This window comes from Anomalospiza imberbis, chromosome 5 (assembly GCF_031753505.1).
Source record: "Anomalospiza imberbis isolate Cuckoo-Finch-1a 21T00152 chromosome 5, ASM3175350v1, whole genome shotgun sequence".
Taxonomy (NCBI): Eukaryota; Metazoa; Chordata; class Aves; order Passeriformes; family Viduidae; genus Anomalospiza; species Anomalospiza imberbis.
In genome coordinates this window covers 50,171,433-50,191,241 of record NC_089685.1, presented here as the reverse complement: position 1 = coordinate 50,191,241, position 19,809 = coordinate 50,171,433, and the positions used below count along the sequence as shown (strand labels likewise).

Below are 19,809 nucleotides of genomic sequence, written 5' to 3'. Positions count from 1 at the left end.
CCCCGACCCACCCCGGGACCCCCTCCTCCGGAGGGGGCCCTCCCTAACCCCCCCCCTCCAACCCCCCCGGGACCCCTCCTCCGGAGGGGGCCCCTTAACCCACCCCGCTCCCCCCCCGCCCCCTCCGGAGGAGGGGGTCCCCCCTAAGCTACCCACACCCCTCTCCTCAGGACCCCCTCCGGAGCAGGGGCCCTCCCTGACCCCCAGCCCCGACCCCCAGTGTGATGTCGGGAAAGCCGCAACCCCGGCAGTGTCGGGCGGTGTATTAGACCGGTATGGGGGGACCCGCCGAGCGGGTCCGGCCCCGTGTGGGGGGACTCCAGCGAGGGCGGGGGGCGCCGGGCTCCGGCCCTCCGGGCTTTATTCTCCGGCACCCCGAGCCCCGCGGCTGCGGGGAAAAGAGAGAGAGCGGGGGATGGAGAAGGAGAACAGGGGAGCAGAGGGGGTGGTCGAGAGGAGAGTGACAAGGACGGAGGGCAGGTGGAGGGAGGTCGGGGTGTGCAGGGCACCAGGGGAGGGGGCTGGGGGAATGGCAGGGGGAGGAAGGAGGGGAAGGATTGAAGGCAGGTTGCGGGGAAAGAGAAGGATGACGTGAGGGGGGAAGGCATCACGGAGAGGGGGACAGGAGGAACCGGGGTGAGGGGAGAAGGAAAAGTGGAGGAAGGAGGGAGAGGATTGAAGGCAACTGGGGGGAGACTGGGGAGGAAGAGGAGCAGGGAGAAAGGGCAGGAGGAGCCGGAGTGGGGGAGAAGGAAGGGAGGAATGAGAGGATGGAGGAGTGCGGTAGGGTTGGGGTATGTAGAGGGATGAGGAGTAGGGGGGACCCGGCTGGGGGGGAGGAAGGGGAGGGCTAGGGGGGAGAGGGAGGGGGGGTAGGGGGGGAGGGTGTAGGGGGTGGGGGAGGGGAAGAAGAGAGGGGAGGAAGGAGAGGTATAGAGGAAAAGAAGTAGAGAAGCAAAGAAACGTAGAAGAAATAGAGAGGAAAAGAGACACAGAGTCCGGCCCGGCCGCAGCGAGCGCCGAGGAGCAAATGGCTCTGCCGGGCCCTCCCCGCGGTTTAAATCCCCTGGGCCCCGCCCCGCGCAGGCGCTCTGGGGCCCCGCGCACCTGTGCCGGCCCCGCCCCTCACACCTGTGCCGGCCCGGCCCCGCCCATAAATCCCGGCGGATCCGCGCCCGCTCCGCTCGGTGCGGTGGATGCGCGTCCCGGGGTGCGGCGGGACCGCCGCTCGGAGCTCGAGGCGCTGAGGTGGGGCCGGCACCGGGACCTGGGTCCGGGTCCTGCCGGTGTCCGCTGGGGGTCCCGGGCGGAGCCGCTCGGCGGGCGGGGTGCGGGATTTGGGCTGGGGTGAGGACCGGGATCGCGGCGGGCGGGAGGAGCCGCTCCGGGACGGGCGCTGGGACCGAGCCCGGCGCTGCCGCTTTGCTCCTGCTTCGGCCGGTGCGGGGCTGGGGTCCGGTCCCGGCGCGGCCCGGGGAGCCGGGGCCGTGCCGGTGCCGGGCCCAGGAGGAGGGCGGCGGTTCCCCGGAGCGGGCTCTGGATCGCGGCCGGGAGCGGGCGGGGCGCGGGCACCGCCCGTGCCGGCCCCGGGACCCTCCCGACGCCGCCGCTCCCTCAGCGCCGCCCGCGGCCCCGGCCCGTGGGGCGCCGCCTGGCGGACACGGAGCGGCGGCGCTCCCGCAGCGCCCCCCGGCGGCAGCAGCGCGCTCCGGCGCGGTCCCGGCCCCGCGGCGCCCCGGGGATGCGGAGCCCCGAGGGACCCGCACCGCCCTGGGCAGAGCAGCGCCCTCCTCCCCCTCCCCCGTGCCCGAGCCCCCGGGGGCTCCCGCCCGCCGCGCCCCCGCCGAACGAGCGGGGCTGGATCGCCGTGGGCGGGAGGAGCCGCCCCGGGACGGGCGCTGGGGCCGAGTCCGGACCGTGCCCGGTGCGGGACCGGGGCCCCGCCGGGGCTCGGTCCTGCTCCAGCCGCTCATCCGACACCTGCCGGGTGAGACTTAATGCTTTCTCTGTGGCTCGTACTCCCCAGTGGAAAAACCCGGGGGTTTAAAAAGCCTGTGGAAGCTGTTTGCTCTTTATTTCCGGAGCACGGGAGATTCTGAGTTGGAAAGAGCCACGAGGATCATCAAGTCAAACGGTGACAAGTGACTGGCCCACGTGGGGATTGCATTCAGAATCCTGGCCTTGTCAGCACCCTGCTCCAAGCACCTGAGCCAGTCTCAGGCTCACGAGGAAGGTCCTGCCTGGGATGGGGTTGGCTGCTGCCAGCATAGGAATTCCTATGCAAATGTAGCTCCTTCTTTCCTGCTAGTGCTGCTTTGCACACCAGCCCCTAGAATGGCTCTAGAGCAGAACTGGCTGGTGTCTCACAGGACAGCACAAGGCTCTTCCAATAACCTTGGTTTCCTGCCCTTTCCAGGATTTACCCCACAGCAGTAAAGGTGCTCATTCCATGTCCCTTTCCAAGGAGAAATGAGCAGGACAAGTCCTGAGGGTTCACTTGGTCCATGGCCGGAGTTCTTCTGGAGAGTGTCAGAGCTGTTCCCACCTGCAGAGGGGCGTTTCCTGCAGGTGAGTGTTCACAGCCCCAAATCACTGCAGGTGCTGATGCTGGGGCCACTTTTCTGGCCCAGAGCTGCACGGAGCCCTTGGTGACTCCCACTCCCTGCCAGGAATGTTCCTTGGTGTTTCCTCAGTGTGTCCCAGCTGGCTGGGAATGCGGGGCAGGAGGAGGCTGGGAGCCCCGGGAAGGGAACCAGCACCTCCTACCCTCGGTATTTGCAGGGGAGCAGCTGTGCCTCAGTGCCCTGCCCGTGGCAGGCAGCGTGCCACCCACACATCCCGGCGATGGGCACTGGGATGCCCGGGCAGTGCTGGGATGGACGTGGATAAAGGGCTGCCCGCGGCTCCTCGGCCAGGGGCTGCTCTGCACAGGCACCCGGAGATGCTTCAGCCCGGACAGACCCCGCCCCCACCCCGGAATTACCCGAGCAACAGCTGGAACAGCTGGCGTTGCCTGGGAACGTCGGCACGGTGCGTTTGCGGAGAGGCTCAGGCAGCAATTCCCGGTGCCGACCTCCCGGAGCTCCCACACACCCCCAGGTGTGTCCCAGCCCCCCAAACCCCTTCCCTTCCAGCCTGGGAACATCATCCCTCAGCAGCATTAAAGTCAAGGGAATCTTCCCCATAGAAATGAAATCCCCAGCAATGCCCTCAGAGATGCCTTCAAATACAAGGTTAGAGTCGGATGGAGTTTTGTCTGGATGAAGTTTGGAGTTTTTCAGGGAGCCAGCCGGAACCACAGAACTGATGGAAAGCTTTCACAGGCGGGTCCCACTGGAGGTGTGCTGAAAGCAGGGATGTGCATCCCTTTCCTGAGGGAAAAGAACTTGCAGAAGCTCTGAAATGGACTCAGCTTCTGCAGGGAGAGATGTCCTCCTCTGGGCACAGGGGCTGCCTCAGCACGGGCCAGGAGCGCGTCCGGCCACCGCCTTTCTCCTGCTCTGAAACATCAACTGGAGCCTGAGCTCAGGGGGATGAAATCAGCTGAATTCCAGGGAGCTCTGTCAAGTGTCCCCCAGGGACATCAGTGGGGCTGGGGGATGAGGGTTATAAATGACAAATTCTATGGAATATAAACCTGTCCTTGTCCTGGAACCTCTGCTGGTTCCTGCCACAGCTGCTGTTCAAGTGGCAGCTCTGCATGGGAACGTCCAGACTCCACGAGGCACTGTCAGGTTATTCCAGCAGGATTTCAGCAGGGAATCTGGGGCTGTGGGTATAATTCATCTGAACCAGCAAAGCTGATACTGAACCCCAGATCTGGGTGCCACACAGAGAACAATCTTTGTGCTGCCCTGACAACTAAAGCCCCTGGGCTGGGAAATTTCAGCAGCCAAATGTATGGAATTATGTAAATCCCAGCATCCCCCAGAGGGACAATCCAAGCCCCAGGGTGGGAGCTCTTGTCCTTCCCCTGCTGCTGGCAGGACAAATTTCCCTTAGCTGGGCGGGGGCTGGGAGCAGGAGGGGCGGGAGAGCGGCTTGGCTGCCTGGGAAGCGCCGAGGCTGCTGGAATCTCATCTGAATCCTGAATACATTCTTTCCCTGCAGAAGCCAAGCAGATCCCTCCTGGCTAGGCTGGTGGGCAGCAGCTCTGGGGGAAAACACCCTGACCCTGCCAGGAGCTCTGACTCTGCTTTTCCTCCCAGCTCCTGAGCAGGGTCAGGGCCACTGTGAGGGAGTTAAAATCCAAACAAACCTCACAGCCCATGGAGTGAATGATCCCAACAAAGAAATGCAGATCTTAAAGATCTGTTAAAAAGGCTGTGACAACACTGGGATGGGATTCCCAGGAACCTGCTCTTGGTTCTGTTTTTATGTATTTTTAGTCCCTCCATGGGCAGCTTGTAGAACTTATTCTGGAATTTATAGGTTGAGCAGGGTTGGCTTTGGATTGACCTTCACCTCTGGTCCCACTTTGTGCAAACACAACTTGGGCCAAGCTGGGTGAATTTATTACCTGAGCTTTCCCCTCCAAAATATCCCCTACTTATGTCCCTGCAGATGAACTCAGATTTTGCCCCAAACTGTCCACTCCTCACCTCCACTTGCCCTCACAGTGTCCATTCTGTCACAGGTGCCCTGGTGACACCAGGGAGGTCCCTCTGCCTTTCTCTTGCCCCTCTCCAGCCCGAGGCCGCTCCTCTGCTCGCTGTCTCCAGCCTCGTCCCACACAGGCGCCTCTTCTCCCTTCCCTGCCGGCTGCTGCCAAGGAAGGGGGACAAGGTGAGTCCTGAGTTGGCCTCCAAACAGTCATTCCCTCACCTTGAAATGACCTTGGATTTTACCCCCAACATTCTCCCTTCCTGTGCACTACTGACTGCCTCACTGACCTCAAAAATAGTCACTCTTTCACCTGCAAGTTATCTCTGATTTTATGACCAAAAAGTACATTTTCTCCCCAATATATTACCTAGATTTTTAAAACCAAGAAACACACTGGTTCTGTCTGTCTTATCCCCAAAATCTTCATCTGTCCCCTACAAATTATGTCAGAATTTTTCTCCAAATACTTCTCACCCTTACACATTATCTCAGCTTTTGCCCCCAAATTTTCCTTTGATGTCCACTACTGATCAACTCATTTTACCTTCAAATGTTTCTTCTTTCACCTAGAGATTACCTAAAGGTTTACTCCAAAATTTCCCTTTTCTGTCCACTACTGATTATCTTATTTTTCCCTTGAGATGTTCATTCTCTGCCCTACAGATTATTTCAAGTTTTACCCCCTAGATTTTCCCTACCTGTCCACTACTAGTTATCTCTTGTTCACCTCAAAATATTAGTTCTCCATTCTGGAGAAAATAACACTTTCTACACCCAAAGTTTTCATTATGTGTCCACAAGTGATTACCTCTGTTTTCATTATCTTCCCTGGGGATTATTTATCATTCCCCCTCCAGATTTTCCCTGTGTGTCCACTTCTGCTTCCCTCAATTTTCACAAGCAAGTATTCATTCTCTGCTCTGGACACTACCTCACTTTTTTCCTCCCAATATTTCCCTACCTGCCCAATTCTGATTACTTCCTTTTTACCTGAAAAGATGCATTCTTTTCCTCTACAGGGTCACCCATATCTTGTGACTGAAATGTTCATTTTGTCCCCTACACACTAACTAGAGTTTAAAACCAAACCCACACAAGTTATGTCTGTCTTATCCCCAAAATGTTCATTCTGCCCCCTACACATCACATCAGATTTTTCTCAAAATCATTTATTGTTCTGATATATCAGGGTTTGGCCTCCAAATTCTCCCTGCATGTCCACTCCCAATCATCTCCTTTTTACCTCAATATGTTCATTTTCTGTCCTACAAATTTTCCCAAGTCATACCCCCAAAAATTTCCTTCACTGCCTCAGTCTGTCAGTGTTCACTCTCTCCCTAGAGATTTACTCAAGTTTTACCCTCAAAATTTTCCTTACTTATCTACAACTTATTACCTCATTTTTAACTAAAAATATTCATTGTTAACCTTTAGATTATTTCAAATTTAGCCCCCAAAATTCCCCTACCTATCCACTACCGATTCCCTCATTTTTTACTTCAGTATTGATTTTCTACAGTGTAGCTTTTCCCAGGATTTACCCCCCCAAATATTTTCCATCTGCCTACTACTAATGACCTCATTTTTACCTCAAAATGTTCATTTTCTGCCCTACAGATAATTTATTATTATTTTTACCCCCCAAAATTTCCCTAGCTGCCCATAACTGATTCCCTCATATTACCTTACTATGTTCATGCTCTCCCCTAAAGATTATCTCAGATTAACCCCCAAGTTTTCCTTACACACCCACTACTCATCACTTTATTTTTGCCTCAAAATGTTTGTTTTCTGCTCTAGAGATTTGGTCAGGTTGTGCCTCCAAAATTTTCCCCACCTATCCACTTCTGAGTACCTAATTTTTACCCCAAAATATCCATTCTGTCCCCTACAGATTACATTGAGTTTTACCCCCAAAATTTTCCTTCCTGTAAAATGTAGCCTGAGGCTGCTCCTCTGCTCACTCTCTCTGCCCTTGTTCCACACTGTGGGAGAAAGGGGAAAGGTTTGAGAAAACTCTTCTGCAATTAATTAATAATTATTTCCAATTCCCCAGTGAGAAGAACATGAACTCACAGCCATCAAGGCCTGACAGTTCCCTGCAGTGAGAGCTCAGCATGTGTCCACAGAGGCAAGTCCAGCATCTGAAAGAAAGAAAGAAGAAGAAAAAGGTGATTTATTCTGTTTCAAAGTTATTTCAAGTCCTCAAACCCAAACCAACCTTTGCCCTTGATTTTGGGTGGGTGAATCCTGAGCAGTGGGCACAGGTCACATCATTCAGGATGATGTTGAGTGATGCTTTCTGGGGGAAATCTGCTGATTTCCACAGTTCACTTCCTGCCCCATGCCTGATCTGCACAGGAGAAAACCTCTTCCATGAAGGGATTTTGCTCCATCTAATCCCATCTGCCCAGGCTGTTCCATGAGGATATTGCCAGGCTGGGGCAGCACAGGCAGGTGAAGCTCTCAGCACCCTCTGCTCCAAACACAACTCTGGGCTCCTTTGCAAACTGCCTCTGCCATGAGGTTTTCTCCAGGAGAAATCGAGGAATTGCTCATGGCAGGGTGGAATTTGAGTTGTCACAAAGGCAAGTAAAGGATAAATATTCCTGTAAGAGCCCTTAGGGTCTGCTGGGCTGAATTGGGAAGGGGACATTAATTCCCTGCAGTGCAAATCCACAACGACCTCACACACAAAGCACAGACTGTCAGGTGAGGTCTGAGAGCACCACTCTGACAAACCTCCTTGTCCTTCTCCCTTTCAGTGACTCCTGCCCTCAAACTCTGAAGCCGACAAGCCCAAAAGCTCTTTCTGGCCACTCTGGAACAAAGGGATCCTCCAGGGATGAGGCACATTCCCAGCAAACACTCCCAACAGGGCACAGAGGCACCTCTGGAGCTCGTGAGTGGGGCTGGCAAGGGCTGCCAGGAGGACACAGCCCCCAGCCGGGGTGGCAGTGGCAGTGACAGCGGCAGAGTCCCCTGGTCTGATGGCACAACAGAGAGACAAAGGCCAGCAATGCCCAGGGGAGGTGCAGGTTTAATTCTGCTCCCTGCGCTGCCACATCCCAGCAGGAAATCTCCAGGGGGGACAGAAACTCCCAGGATGCACAAAATGCAGCATCTGTGACCCTGATCCTGCTGAAACTCAGCGTGTGGGGCCGACCCCCTCCAGATAAACACTGCCCTGCCCTGGCTCAGCCTCAGACACTGCCCCAGGTCTCAGCTCCACCTGCCCCCGGGGCTGCCCCCACATTCCTGACAAGGAGCCAAAGGCCCCTGTGGACAGGGCTCTCCCTGTGTCCCAGGCCCTGGGGACTGCAGGGACCAGGGCAAGGACAGCCTGAAACTGCATCCCTCTGCATTTGGGACACTCTGGGGACAGCTGGGGACTCACCCCACACCATGGGCAGGACCTGGGGCCCTCCAGTGCAGGCCAGCAGTTCTGGAGCCTGTTGGGCTGGGCTGCTCAAACACCAAAGCTGTTGGCAAAGATGGGATGAGTTAAGTGTTTTTTTTTCCTGTCCTGAAAGAGAAGAGAAAATGGAAATTAAGTCCACTGTGGAAGGCAAAGGCTCCTGGCTTTCCCACTTCTGTTCTGATTGCTCACTATAGGGTTTTATCCATAAAAAATCAGAGGTGGCACCAAATAAAAGTGCCATTTTTCAACTCTTTCCCCCTACTTTTTTTTATACACAAAAAGGATGCCCATTTTTTCTCATTGCATTCTTTGCCTAATTTTAACAGACCCATTTTCATTCCAGGCCCCACTTGTGAGTTATTCCATGCTTTGCCATTGGACTTTGGACAAAGGAGGGGAAGGATCTGTTCCACATGGGAGTCATCCAGTGCTCAGCTCCAGTGCTTTCCTTGGGAAAGGATGTACTGGAATAAAAAAAAAAAAATAATCCTGGCCCACATGGTACCTACCCACAGGAGGTCACTAGTCTGTTCTTGGCAGAAGGAGACCTGCTGACAGCTGAGTGGTTCAATACTGGGCTGTGTTGCAGCAACATGGAAGGGCTGGATTTGGAGCCTTCTCTCCTTTCCTGTTCTGAGAGCAGGAGCATTGGTCTACTCAGGTGGGTTTGTCCAGAAGCTGTGTGTAAGAGGAGAGAAGAGGACATTTGTCAAGGCCCAACCATGATAAAGACCCTTTCCTTATCAACGGCAAAATCAAAGTTTTTGATGAATTATTGATTTTTGAATGAATGGATTATTTTTGCCTGACTCAATACCTATCTGATCCTTTACTGGACACTGTTAGTTATAATATTACCTGCAGTTTCCTGGAGCCATGAAACAGCCAAACAGCCAATGCCTGCAGGATGCTATTCCCTGACAGCATATTTGGAGAGAAACAAACTGCAGGATACTCTTGTCCAAGCAAGCAGTTGCTTTCCTTCACCTGAGAGAGCTTTGAGGTGCCTCTTGGAGCCATTTTGCTAATCCTGGCTGCAGGTAAGGCCACAAAAATGTAATTGACTCTCATGATGCATTTTAGCCCCTTTTATATAAACCTGCTTAAAATTAAACACTGGGAGGGTTCTGGGGTGCTGTTTTCTAAACAAAAAGCTTTCCTTCAAAATAAATACACCAACAAACAAACAAACCCCAAATTACTTGTTTTCCAAATGCTGGAATGCAATACTTAAGGGTTGACTTTTCAGAATTGTCTTCTCATTTCTTCTTCTCATCCATTATTTCTTCCCAATTATAGTCTGAACTTACCATTCTGCAAGTGCTATGTTTCTCAGTTAATTATGTTTCTCAGTTAATCCATCCCCCAAAGCCCTCTCTGAGGGTCCCCTGTCAAAACTTGTAGCTCTTAGACTATACCAGAGAGATTTACTACAGGGCCAACGAAGAAGCCATTCAGTCAGAGCCAGTAGATGGCAGTAAAAGATAGGGAATAAGGAAAAAAAAATCAAACTTGTAATTGGGAAACAGCCGGTGGGTTCTCCTTTCACTGCAGAGGCTTCCCCAAGTTGCTGCCATGCCCTGTTTCCATGCACAAAGGAATGATTTCTTGGAGAGCCCTTTTTGTCTTCTCTCATGCCTGTTTCCCTGGGGGCTTTGGGCACACAGGAAATACCACCATTTCTGCCCAGAAAATTCATATTTTCACCATTTAACCCCACAAAGATGATTTCCTAAAGAAGAGTTGCAAACGCTGTGCCCAATCCACAGGCAGGATCACACACGAGCTGCTGGAGGCCAACTCCTCAGCAGTAACTGTTGAGGGTGATCCAGAAGCTGCACAACAGCTGATGGAGAAAGGGAAGAGTGGAGTGTGCACAGCCAGCTAAGGAACTGAGCACCTACTTATCCACAGTAATGTCTGGGCAGCATTTGGATTAATAAATTGATTTTTACAGAGAAAATCATCCTGGGACCTTGAGCCAGTGTGGTGGTCGAAGCCCAAACTGTGCACTTTGATACAAAGCCAAACCTTGGGGAGCAGAACCCTCTGGTTTGTTCTCCTCACCTTTCACCTCATAAATGCCCTCTGATTATCACATGAGTATCATGCTCCAACTGTGGCATAGATCATAATTTTATAAAGTGCAAGGAAAATTATCACAATTATTGTTATATAATAAAAAATCAATATAATTACTGCAAAATTTAAATACATTAAAGGTATAAATATAACCTGTTGGTCCTTTTCCTCTCCTTTTCACAACCATCACCACTTAAGAGCCTCAGAAAAATTTGCATGGGAAAGTCAACAAGTCCCACTCCCTGCTTAGAGCTGAGCTAACTTCAAACTTGGATAAAATCAATCAGATTTTCTTTTAGGGCTGAGAAATCTGATAAAACTCTGTAAGTGGGGCAACCAAAAAGCTCTTGAAGGACAAGGAAAGTCTCAGTCATGGCAGCTCTTTAAGCCATTCACAACCATCACTTACACAGTTCTATGCCCATCATAGGCTCAGTAAAAATCTGATATCTGCTGCCCATGTGAGGTCTGACCTGCACTTTGCATTGTGCTTGTTGAAAACAAACCGCAGTGTGTAAAGCAGGAATGCACTGGCATAGCCAGACAGGTATTTAATACCAGCAGTGTCTTGTCTCCTGTCACGAGCTTCTGTTTGCTCTCTGCTGGGGAGGTGGCTTTGTTTGCCAGGTGCTTTCTGAAGTGTGGGGATCAGCAGGGCTCTGGAGGAGTGTTAAAAGTGAATACCAGGCTCAGGTGTGGATTACGGGAGATCCTTGTGGGGCTGGGCTGCGAGGTTTGCATTTGAACTGGATCTGCCTGAGGTTAACTGGCAGTGCTGGAGCAAGGCCTATGCCTGAGTGGCCAATCCTACCCCTAAGGTTGTGTAAGTGCCTGGACAGCTGCAGGGAAATAGCAAAGCCATCAGGTTTTGGTCTCCATTTGTGTACATTTATGTTTGTGTTACGTATAAACAGAGCCATTCAAGCCTTCTCTGCAGGTAAGATGGGTGTTGTGCTCCCACCATAAGGTCCAAGGGTCTTATTGACTCATTCCTGACTTGGGAAGTGGAAAGAGGAGGGCAAGGAGCAGAGATGGAATGCAAAGGTGGAAGAGAGAGCCCAGCAGGTCTGTGCTTCTTCATCTTGCTGTCCCTGAGGAGGATGGCATCTGCTTCCCACTGGCACAATCCTCCAGGAAGCAGCTCCCAAGCCCTCCCTCAAGTACAGAGCAGCAAACCTGGACTTCCCATGCTGCAGCAGGGGCAGGTGCCTTGGCTGTTGCTGCTCAGGTGCACACAGGAAATGTCTTATTAGCATCTAAATATTGTAAATGCTTCATTTTCTTATGTGCTTTAGTGAATAATAACAATTTAAAAAGCACATTTCCTTATGAGCACTTTAGTGTTTATCTACCCTAAAGGATGTGGCTGGTGAGGTGGAAAGGAAAAGAAAAAAACAAACCCAAACCCAGGAGAAAACAAAGCACTCAGTCAGTGGAAAGCGTTTTCAGAATCGTACCAGTGTGTTCTGGTCCTGTGATCAATTTTCCCACCTGATCTCAGAGTCCATAAAGCTCAGCTACAATTAAAGCAGAATTGTGCCTGATCCAACAGCTTGGAGCAGTGCCTGCTCTCAGGGAGGGTGGGTGGCAGTGCCACAGGGCCACAGATCACTCTTGGCACTGTGCAGGACAGGACTATAACCTGCTCTCCAAGATTACTATGAGGCAAATAATCTCTCAAGGCTTTTCCTGCTACATGCAAAAGATAACCTAAAATTATGAACTCTATCAAAAAGGTTACAAGCTCACCTCATCATTCAGGAATCAACACAATCATTAAGTTAGGCAAGGAATTTTTTAACATGTCAGGGGAGAGGGGACAGCTGGAACAAAATCCAGTTAGCAGAATAATTTCATTGAGCAATTCAGATACCACATAACCACTTAAACTTGCAGTACTTAACTAAAAATGTATCTTTGCTAAGATTTTAAAATAATAAAGAGACAATCCATGTCAAAAAGTGGACGGAATCTGTAACTGAGGCAAGATAATCACAGTTCTTCAAATTAACATTTGGGGAACTTGCCATCAACTTCAATGCACATGGTTTATTATATTTACTGAGATGTGTCTTACCTTTAAAGATGCTTAACAAGTCAAAAGAAATATTCTCTGAAGTTGCTGATGCAAGCTGTATTGTCTATAACATGAATAATACAGAATAATGAATTGATGGGAGAGTTGTGAGATCAAAGCTGCTGATGTTTCTGACTCTCCTTCCTCTCTGTCCTTACCCAACAAGGCTTCCCTGCAGTGTAATGGAGACCTCTGTGCCTGAGCTGGTTCTGTCCCACTGAGCCCCTGAGAGTGGCAGCACACAAAGTGATAATGTGGCTTTGCTGATACCAGCACTAAATTCCAGTGTGGCCTCTGCTGTCACTACAAGGAGAGACAGATCTGCTTGAGCGACCACAGGTACCAATCCACCTTGGAGAGTCTTGCACGGGGTGAGTTCAGTACAGGGGAACTGTCTGAGGCACTCCATCCTCAGGCACTACATCCCACCAGGTGTGGGATGTACTTCCTAATTCTTTCCTGACACCAATACAGAAAAAGCAGCACAATGGCCTTGCAGAACTACCTGGTCTCTTAGACACAGTGCCACTGAATGTCAGGAGCTTGCAAAATATCTTCTCTGTGATAGGCCCTTTCCTTGATACACCTTCTACCCCATTGCAAGCACAAGTTTGGGGTTCCCCTCCCCTCCACAGACTGGGTCATCCAGCTGTGTTCATCTGTTCACATCTCTGTGCCTTCCCTCTTTCTGCACTCCACTCAAATCACAAACTTGCTGAAGAATGAGAGACCCACCTCTATTCCCTAGAAAAATTCATCACTTTTCAGGGTTTATTCTGTTGGCTTCCTTTATTTTGACCACTTTGCTTCTCCCCTGGGCCTGGACAATCACCACTAGGGGGAGAATAGGATATGGGAGGTGTTTCCAAAATTTCTTGAACAAATTGCTGTTCATTCTCATGGCAAAGGAAATGACAGCACAACATACCATGGATAGTGGTGGTACCAGGGAAACAATCTGTGGGTCTTGGATAGATGTTGTCCAGATGAAACTCTGCTGAGAGTTTAGGACATAAACAGTATCAGGCCAGGGGAGCCAGTGATGCTCAAATTTGGAACTAAATAATCAGTTCCAAAGCTTTGCCCCCCAGCCTCCACTCTGCATCACCTTCTGTACCTTAAATCCAGCACATTCCTGGTCTCCCCAGGTGGTGACACCTGTCACTACCAGTCCTGGCCACACTGCTCAGGGCAGCCACAGAGGGGCACTGGGACAGGGATCTGTGCTGGAGTGTGTGCTGAGTGCTGGCTCCACACTGGACACTCAGCGTGGCAACCCTGAGGTGTGCCCTGACCCCGCAGCTCCTGGCTTATCCACAGAAGTCAGGCACTAGTTAACCTGGCAAGGATTTAAAAAAAAATTAACCAAGACCAACCAACCAACCAAAAAAAAAAAAGAAAACCACAAAAGAAAAAAAAAAAAGGAGTGTTAGAATCTTCCCATTTAATGGGACTTTTGACATCAGAATAACAGCAGCATCCCGAGACCCCAGAATGCATCTCTGGGAGTCACAGCTAAGTAACACCGCAGGGAGCTGGTTCCTCTGTCTTTGCTGACCTGTCTCAGGAAGTGGTACCTCTGTCCCAAGCTGGGATGACAAAAAGCTGCTGCTGTTCAAAGGCATGGGCCGTGCAGGCAGCCCACAGCTCTCCATGCAGGCAGCCAGAGGGGAATGGGCCTGTGGCAGTGCTCAGAAACACACAGCACCTCTGTCCTAAGGCCACACTTGGCAGTTCACTCTGTGGCAGACTCCTGCTGCAGACTGCAAGCTCAACTGATTGCCAGGAGATGAGTTCTGGACAAGATGGAATAAAAGCATCTCTGTGTGTGAACTGGAAGGAGGTCAGCAGGTCCTGCAAGCACAGAGCAGCCTCTAGGTTGTGGAAAACAGGTGATATGGAGAATGGAGAACATGAAGGAAGGGATGAGCTGGTAATCTCCAAGGAGAGAAAAGGCAGTACTTCTAATTCACTGGCTGCTCTGCTCATTGAGTGCATAGAAAAAAAGCCCAAAGTAAATCCAAACGACCAAACCACAAAAAAACTCCCAAACCAGACAACTTACCTTCAAGGGTGGCTGTGGATTAGGCACTGAGTGTTCTCTAATTTGGTGAGCAATGCAGGTTCTTACTCAGACCCAGTAGCAGATCAGCACTGTGAGCATCACTGGCTCCCCTGGCCTGATACTGTTTATGTCCTAAACTCTCAGCAGAGTTTCATCTGGACAACATCTATCCAAGACCCACAGATTGTTTCCCTGGTACCACCACTATCCATGGTATGTTGCGCTGTCATTTCCTTTGCCATGAGAATGAACACCAATTTGTTCAAGAAATTTTGGAAATACCCCCCCATATCCTATTCTCCCCCTAGTGGTGATTGTCCAGGCCCAGGGGAGAAGCAAAGTGGTCTAAATAAAGGAAGCCAACAGAATAAACCCTGAAAAGTGATTAATTTTTCTAGGGAATAGAGGTGGGTCTCTCATTCTTCAGCAAGTTTGTGATTTGAGTGGAGCGCAGAAAGAGGGAAGGTACAGAGAGAACAGCAGCAGTGGTGGGAAAGTGGCCCATAAGTGCTACTTTGCCAACTGTACCTCAGTGTGGCAGTATCCCATCTTGCTGATGGTTTCCAAGAAGGGCCAGAACACATATTTGTATTCCCAGAGCACAGGGAACCCCTTAAGAACTGCTTCCATGCCAGCTGGTCTGACAAGTAGATACGTGGAGGAACACTGTTATATGTGTGTGCTCAGAAACAAACACCTGGGAAGTGCAGCCTGCCCTGCATTAGGAGCCCTCCAATCATGTGTAAATGAGAGCAATTCACTGCCGGAGTGGGATGGTGGGGGTGCTGGTCTGCAAATCAAAAGCCAAGGGCTCTGAATTCACACTAACCCAGAACACAGTTCCAATTTGATACAAAAGAGGAGAGCTTTCACGATGAGGACAATCAGATATTGGAGCAGTCTGCCCACAGCAGCTGTGGAAACTCTCTCCTGGGAGGTTTTCAGCAACACTCAGCAACCTGTCCCAAGTTCAGTGTTGAGCCAGAGATGGGATGGAAGACATTTGGAGGCCCTTCCTCCCTGACTGATCCTATGCTAATCCCCCCTTTTCTGCACAGCCATTCGGAAATGGAGGGCTTCTTCCTGTATTATTTGGGCATTTTTTTTTTGGGCACAAGGACTGCTCCATGAGCTGATGAAGCACAGGCAAAGTAACTTTCTCCTACTCTCACCTATCCAACTGCCACAGCAATGCTTGGGCTCCCTGCAGCTGGCCAGACAGCCCTGCCAGGGCATATAAATACAAGGGAGAGCCATTTGGGATTTTCTCCTGAGAACAGTCTGTTCTTTGGCTGATTTGATAACGAGAAACTGGCACTTGCATCTGCCTGGAGTTGTGTGGTATTACAGCCCCAGTGGACACCTACTTTTTCAAAGCTCCAAAACACTTGCTGCCATTTCCAATACTCAAAGCTTTTAGTTCTGTCAAATTCCATCAGTGCTGTTGGCCAGTTATTATCAAGCCTCCCTGCTTGTTTGGTTTCTCCTCATGGTGCTGCTGAGAAACAGTGGAATATAGGTAGAGTCCCAGGTCATGCCAGCTATATCTTCACTGCTTTTCAGTGCCCCTAGGTAAGTACAAATTCTGCTTCATGACCTTTGGAAAGCTCAGTCACACTAAGCAAAGTTTGTCTCTGCTCACTGTTATGCTGTAAATATGTTGTCTCATGACAACTGCAGTTCATCAGGTTTCAGGCCTCTGCAAATGGTAACCTCAAAGGGACAGCAGTGACAGAAGTATCACTGCAGTATAAGTAACTCATACAGAAAAAGCCTTCCCTGGAAGAGAAAGATCAAGCATTCAAATGTTTCTCCCAGCACATGGAAATGAAGGTTAAGATCTACATTAAAAACCAGTTGATGAAACCAGTTCAACTTTTTTATTTAGTACTAATGCAGTGTTTGTCCTGATAATATCAGGAAGCATAATGACTTCAATCAGGTGAGGTTTCATGGAGCTCTCCACTTTTGGAATTGTCTACAGCCTAACACCATTGCCCAGTGCAAAGCCAAACTCCTGCTATTTACTGGGATTTACAGGCAGCAACACTCAGTTGTGTGAGACTGCTGTTTGCACCAGCAACGCAAGGGACTTGCGAAGCTCCAGCTGCATGTAGCATCCCACTGCAAAACCCACCTGCATTTGCCACATAATGTTTTGTCTCTGCCAGGGCAGTCAGTTTTCAGTGTTTCCTGCATATGGATTCCAGAAGCGTCATTCAGCACAGTACTTTACAATTGATCTGGTTTTTTACCTTGCAGGCTTGGAGATTTCATGTGTCAAGATGATCTAGCTGAGGTAACAAGTGACTTGGATGTTCAAAGAGTTCTTGCCAATGTCCCTCATAAAAGCTGAAGTAAACTGTTACAAAATAAATGAACATTTAATCAGTTACTGACTACAGTAATAAAAGGTGTGAGGATACCTGTGTGTCCCCAGAGAGATTCCTGTTTGGACTTGTAGATTTATTAAAAGCTTAGGTAGCAGGGTGGAAGTTGATTATTTATTGATTATTTAATAAGTTACTTAGGACCACAGAAGTGTGAAACACCTGCAGAAGTACCTTACAGAGTTCTGACTGGTCTCCTTGCCCTCAGGGACAGCTCACTGCCCACCAGGACCCCCAGGCCCTTCTCCTCAGAGCTGCTCTCCAGCGGGTGACCCCCAGCCTGTCCTGGTGCCTGGGACTTGCCTTTTCTGGATTTCAGACAGCCCCTCTGGCCATCCTCCACCCTGCTGAGGTCCTTGGGAAGGGCTGTGCAGCCCCAGGGGACTGGCTGCTCCTCCCAGCTCTGTGCCACCACTGACCCCTTCACCCAAGGCACTGATAAATATATTAAACAATTAATCCTGGGGGACACCACTGGTGACAGGCCCCCAGCCAGACCCTGGCTGAACCAGGGATGAACTCCTGGTATCTGCTGTTCAGCAGGTGTTGATGGGGGAGATGAGAGAAAAGCTTCAGCCAGCTGTCACAAACAGCACTGCATTAATCTCTGCCAGTCAGCAAGGCAGAAAATATTCAGATACTATATTTAAAAAGAAATAAAAAGCTTAACTGCTCACCCACACCATCTGAGACTTGACAACACCACAGAAAGCAGCATCACAGTGGACTCTGTACACCCATAAAAGACAGTTTCCTCTTCTTCCATGACGATTTTGCTGGAATGTTTTGCCAAGAATTCCCGTGCATGGCACCTCCCTTTTTTGTTAATAGCACAATGCCACCCATGTCACACTCCTGCTTGTGGCTCTTTCACACAATGCAGGTTTTGTCACCATGAATTGCAATGAAATGCACAGATTATTTTTGCTTTGACATACATTGAAATAGTAAAAGGAGCATTCTGTGTATTTAAGAGATTAACAGATTTTATTGTTTTCTAAAATATTTTACAATACAGAGACCCAAACCAGTAATTCCTGACAATTTTAGCAACTGTCCGGTGGATGAACAAATATGTTGGTAAGTTTTTGTTGACAGACATATACATACATCCACTTTGTAAGCCTGCACATTTGGATTCACTGAAAATGATGACTAAATCTATCTATAAGCTCAAAAAGCAAACGATAAAGTCCAAGATTACCAACAGTGTTTTATAGTTACCTCAAAAAAGATTTGTTAACTTCATTACAGTGTAGCTTCCTAACATGGCATATCTACTTACCTGATAGCTAGTTTTAACACAGATCTGCTGTAGTTTTACAACCCAGTTTTCAATGTCACATGTGCATATTTGACACGATTACAGCTGGTCAAGTTGTAACTGCAAACAAATGTAGATTTTACAGTGTTCTGCTACAAGAATCCATGTTTGGACTAAAGCTAGTTTATACTTTGACTCATTAATTTATCCACAAATACTGATTTTGAGTATATTAGTGTATTTACTGTACTTCTGAAAAATCTAATCACAGAATACTTTGTCTATGGTACAGTAATGGATATGGCAGGAAAGCAGATTTAAATATACCTATAATTTAAACTCTTAAAATAGTCTAAATCTTATTGACACCAAAAGGCTTGATAACTAACAGCCATGCTCTTCATATTTTGGAATATCAAATTATATGTACATATACACAACATAGATAGGCTCTTAATAAAAGCATTTAGTCTATTTTACAGTCTTCTCTGTTCAAGATAACCAGCCTTCACAGATTTAACATTTCAAACCACCCAAAAATCATTAGCAGTTAAAAGGAGATTTTTTCCCCCTGCAAACATGTGCTGGAAATAGCCGCTCTTCAGGGGCTTATGCATAATTTATATTTCTTTTGAATGCCACTTAAGATCTAGATGGAAAACTCTTATTTCAAGTGTCCACCCACATAAAGAACATTTGTAATAGAATCCCAACCCATGACACCTGCAGATATCTCTGCTACAAATAACCTTCTGTAACAGATATTTATTAAATACAGTATTTTGTTTTACAACTCCATTTACAACTTCAAACCATGCTGACAACACAGAAAGATTACTACAACATGGAAGGAGCTTTCATTCAGTCAAGTGGTAACTAAATCTATGTCATAATTTAAGTATTAATTGATAAAGCATACAAAAAGGTGCTTAACTACATAGCATTTAAATAAAAAAATACTGCATCTTTCAGACATGGATAACAACAAATAAAAAATTAACTATAATAATCTTTAAAATTCAAGTTGCAAGTTACTGAAGGTCACTTAAAATAACTGATTAAACAAAAGTGAGCGTAAGCCACAAACCTGGGGTAGGATGAGGCACAAGCATAGAAAATGCAAAAATGTTTAGGATTCACAATAACAGACCATGTGGGAAGAAAAAGTTTAAAAAGTATTTTTCCTATCATACTGTTTTTTCAACCTTACTCCTTTCCTTTGCATTGTGTACAAGTTGTGAAAACAATGCCAAGCATTTTTCTTTCATTCAGCCTCATTTCAGTATCAAGCCCTCACCTTTTCATTAAAATATATACACTCTATACATCCATTCAGTTTCCTCTCACCTCACCTAAATACACTGTACAGGCCTACAGAGCTCTTGTGACACCTCTGTGTTCATTTTGTCCTTTGTCACTGGATTGGTTCCACATAGTTTGCCGGGTATAAACCAACTTGTCCATTGTCCAGGCGTCCTTTGCACCAGCCCTGCTCATCCTCATTCTCCATTTTGGTTAACTCATCCCCTGAAGAAAAGAAGGAACATTTTCCCCAACTTAGTGCAAGTCAAATAAATGTTTCATTAGGCTTATTGTCTAAAGGTTTTAAGGAAAACATGGAAAAAATGCTACAAAGATTAAGTAACTCAGAATTTGCTTGCTAACTTCCAGACTATCCATTCAGACATTTATGAACTATAAGATAACTTCATTTTGGCTACAATGCACATCTGATATGCCACATCCTCAGGGAATACTTTGACTTTTGAGAGCCTGCAGACTCCAAGATGCTCCATAGGAGCAAAGGAAGCTCCACCTCAGCCAGGCAAAAAAGGCTACATTGAGTAACAATTATTTCCTCCCTTGCAACTAATTTGTGTCAAATGTTTTCCCTAGATAAAACTG

At 48.7% G+C, this 19,809-nt stretch overlaps 1 protein-coding gene and 1 long non-coding RNA gene across 5 annotated transcripts in view; one reads left to right on the top strand and one right to left on the bottom strand.

Moving 5' to 3' along the window:
* Positions 1–1,800: 1,800 nt before the first annotated feature.
* On the top strand, positions 1,801–11,697 carry LOC137474243 (uncharacterized). The gene is made up of 3 exons (XR_010999251.1): positions 1,801–4,785; positions 6,662–6,776; positions 7,371–11,697. It is a non-coding gene; the product is annotated as an uncharacterized lncRNA (long non-coding RNA).
* A 5,911-nt stretch (positions 11,698–17,608) lies between these two features.
* The window catches only part of PACSIN2 (protein kinase C and casein kinase substrate in neurons 2), a 53,571-nt gene continuing 51,370 nt past the window's right edge, over positions 17,609–19,809 (bottom strand). For all 4 annotated transcript variants that reach the window (XM_068190626.1, XM_068190629.1, XM_068190630.1 and 1 more), the window contains one exon: positions 17,609–19,431. In XM_068190626.1, the coding sequence (XP_068046727.1) occupies positions 19,319–19,431 (113 nt within the window). In that variant the 3' untranslated portion in view covers positions 17,609–19,318. The remainder of the gene's footprint in view (positions 19,432–19,809) is intronic.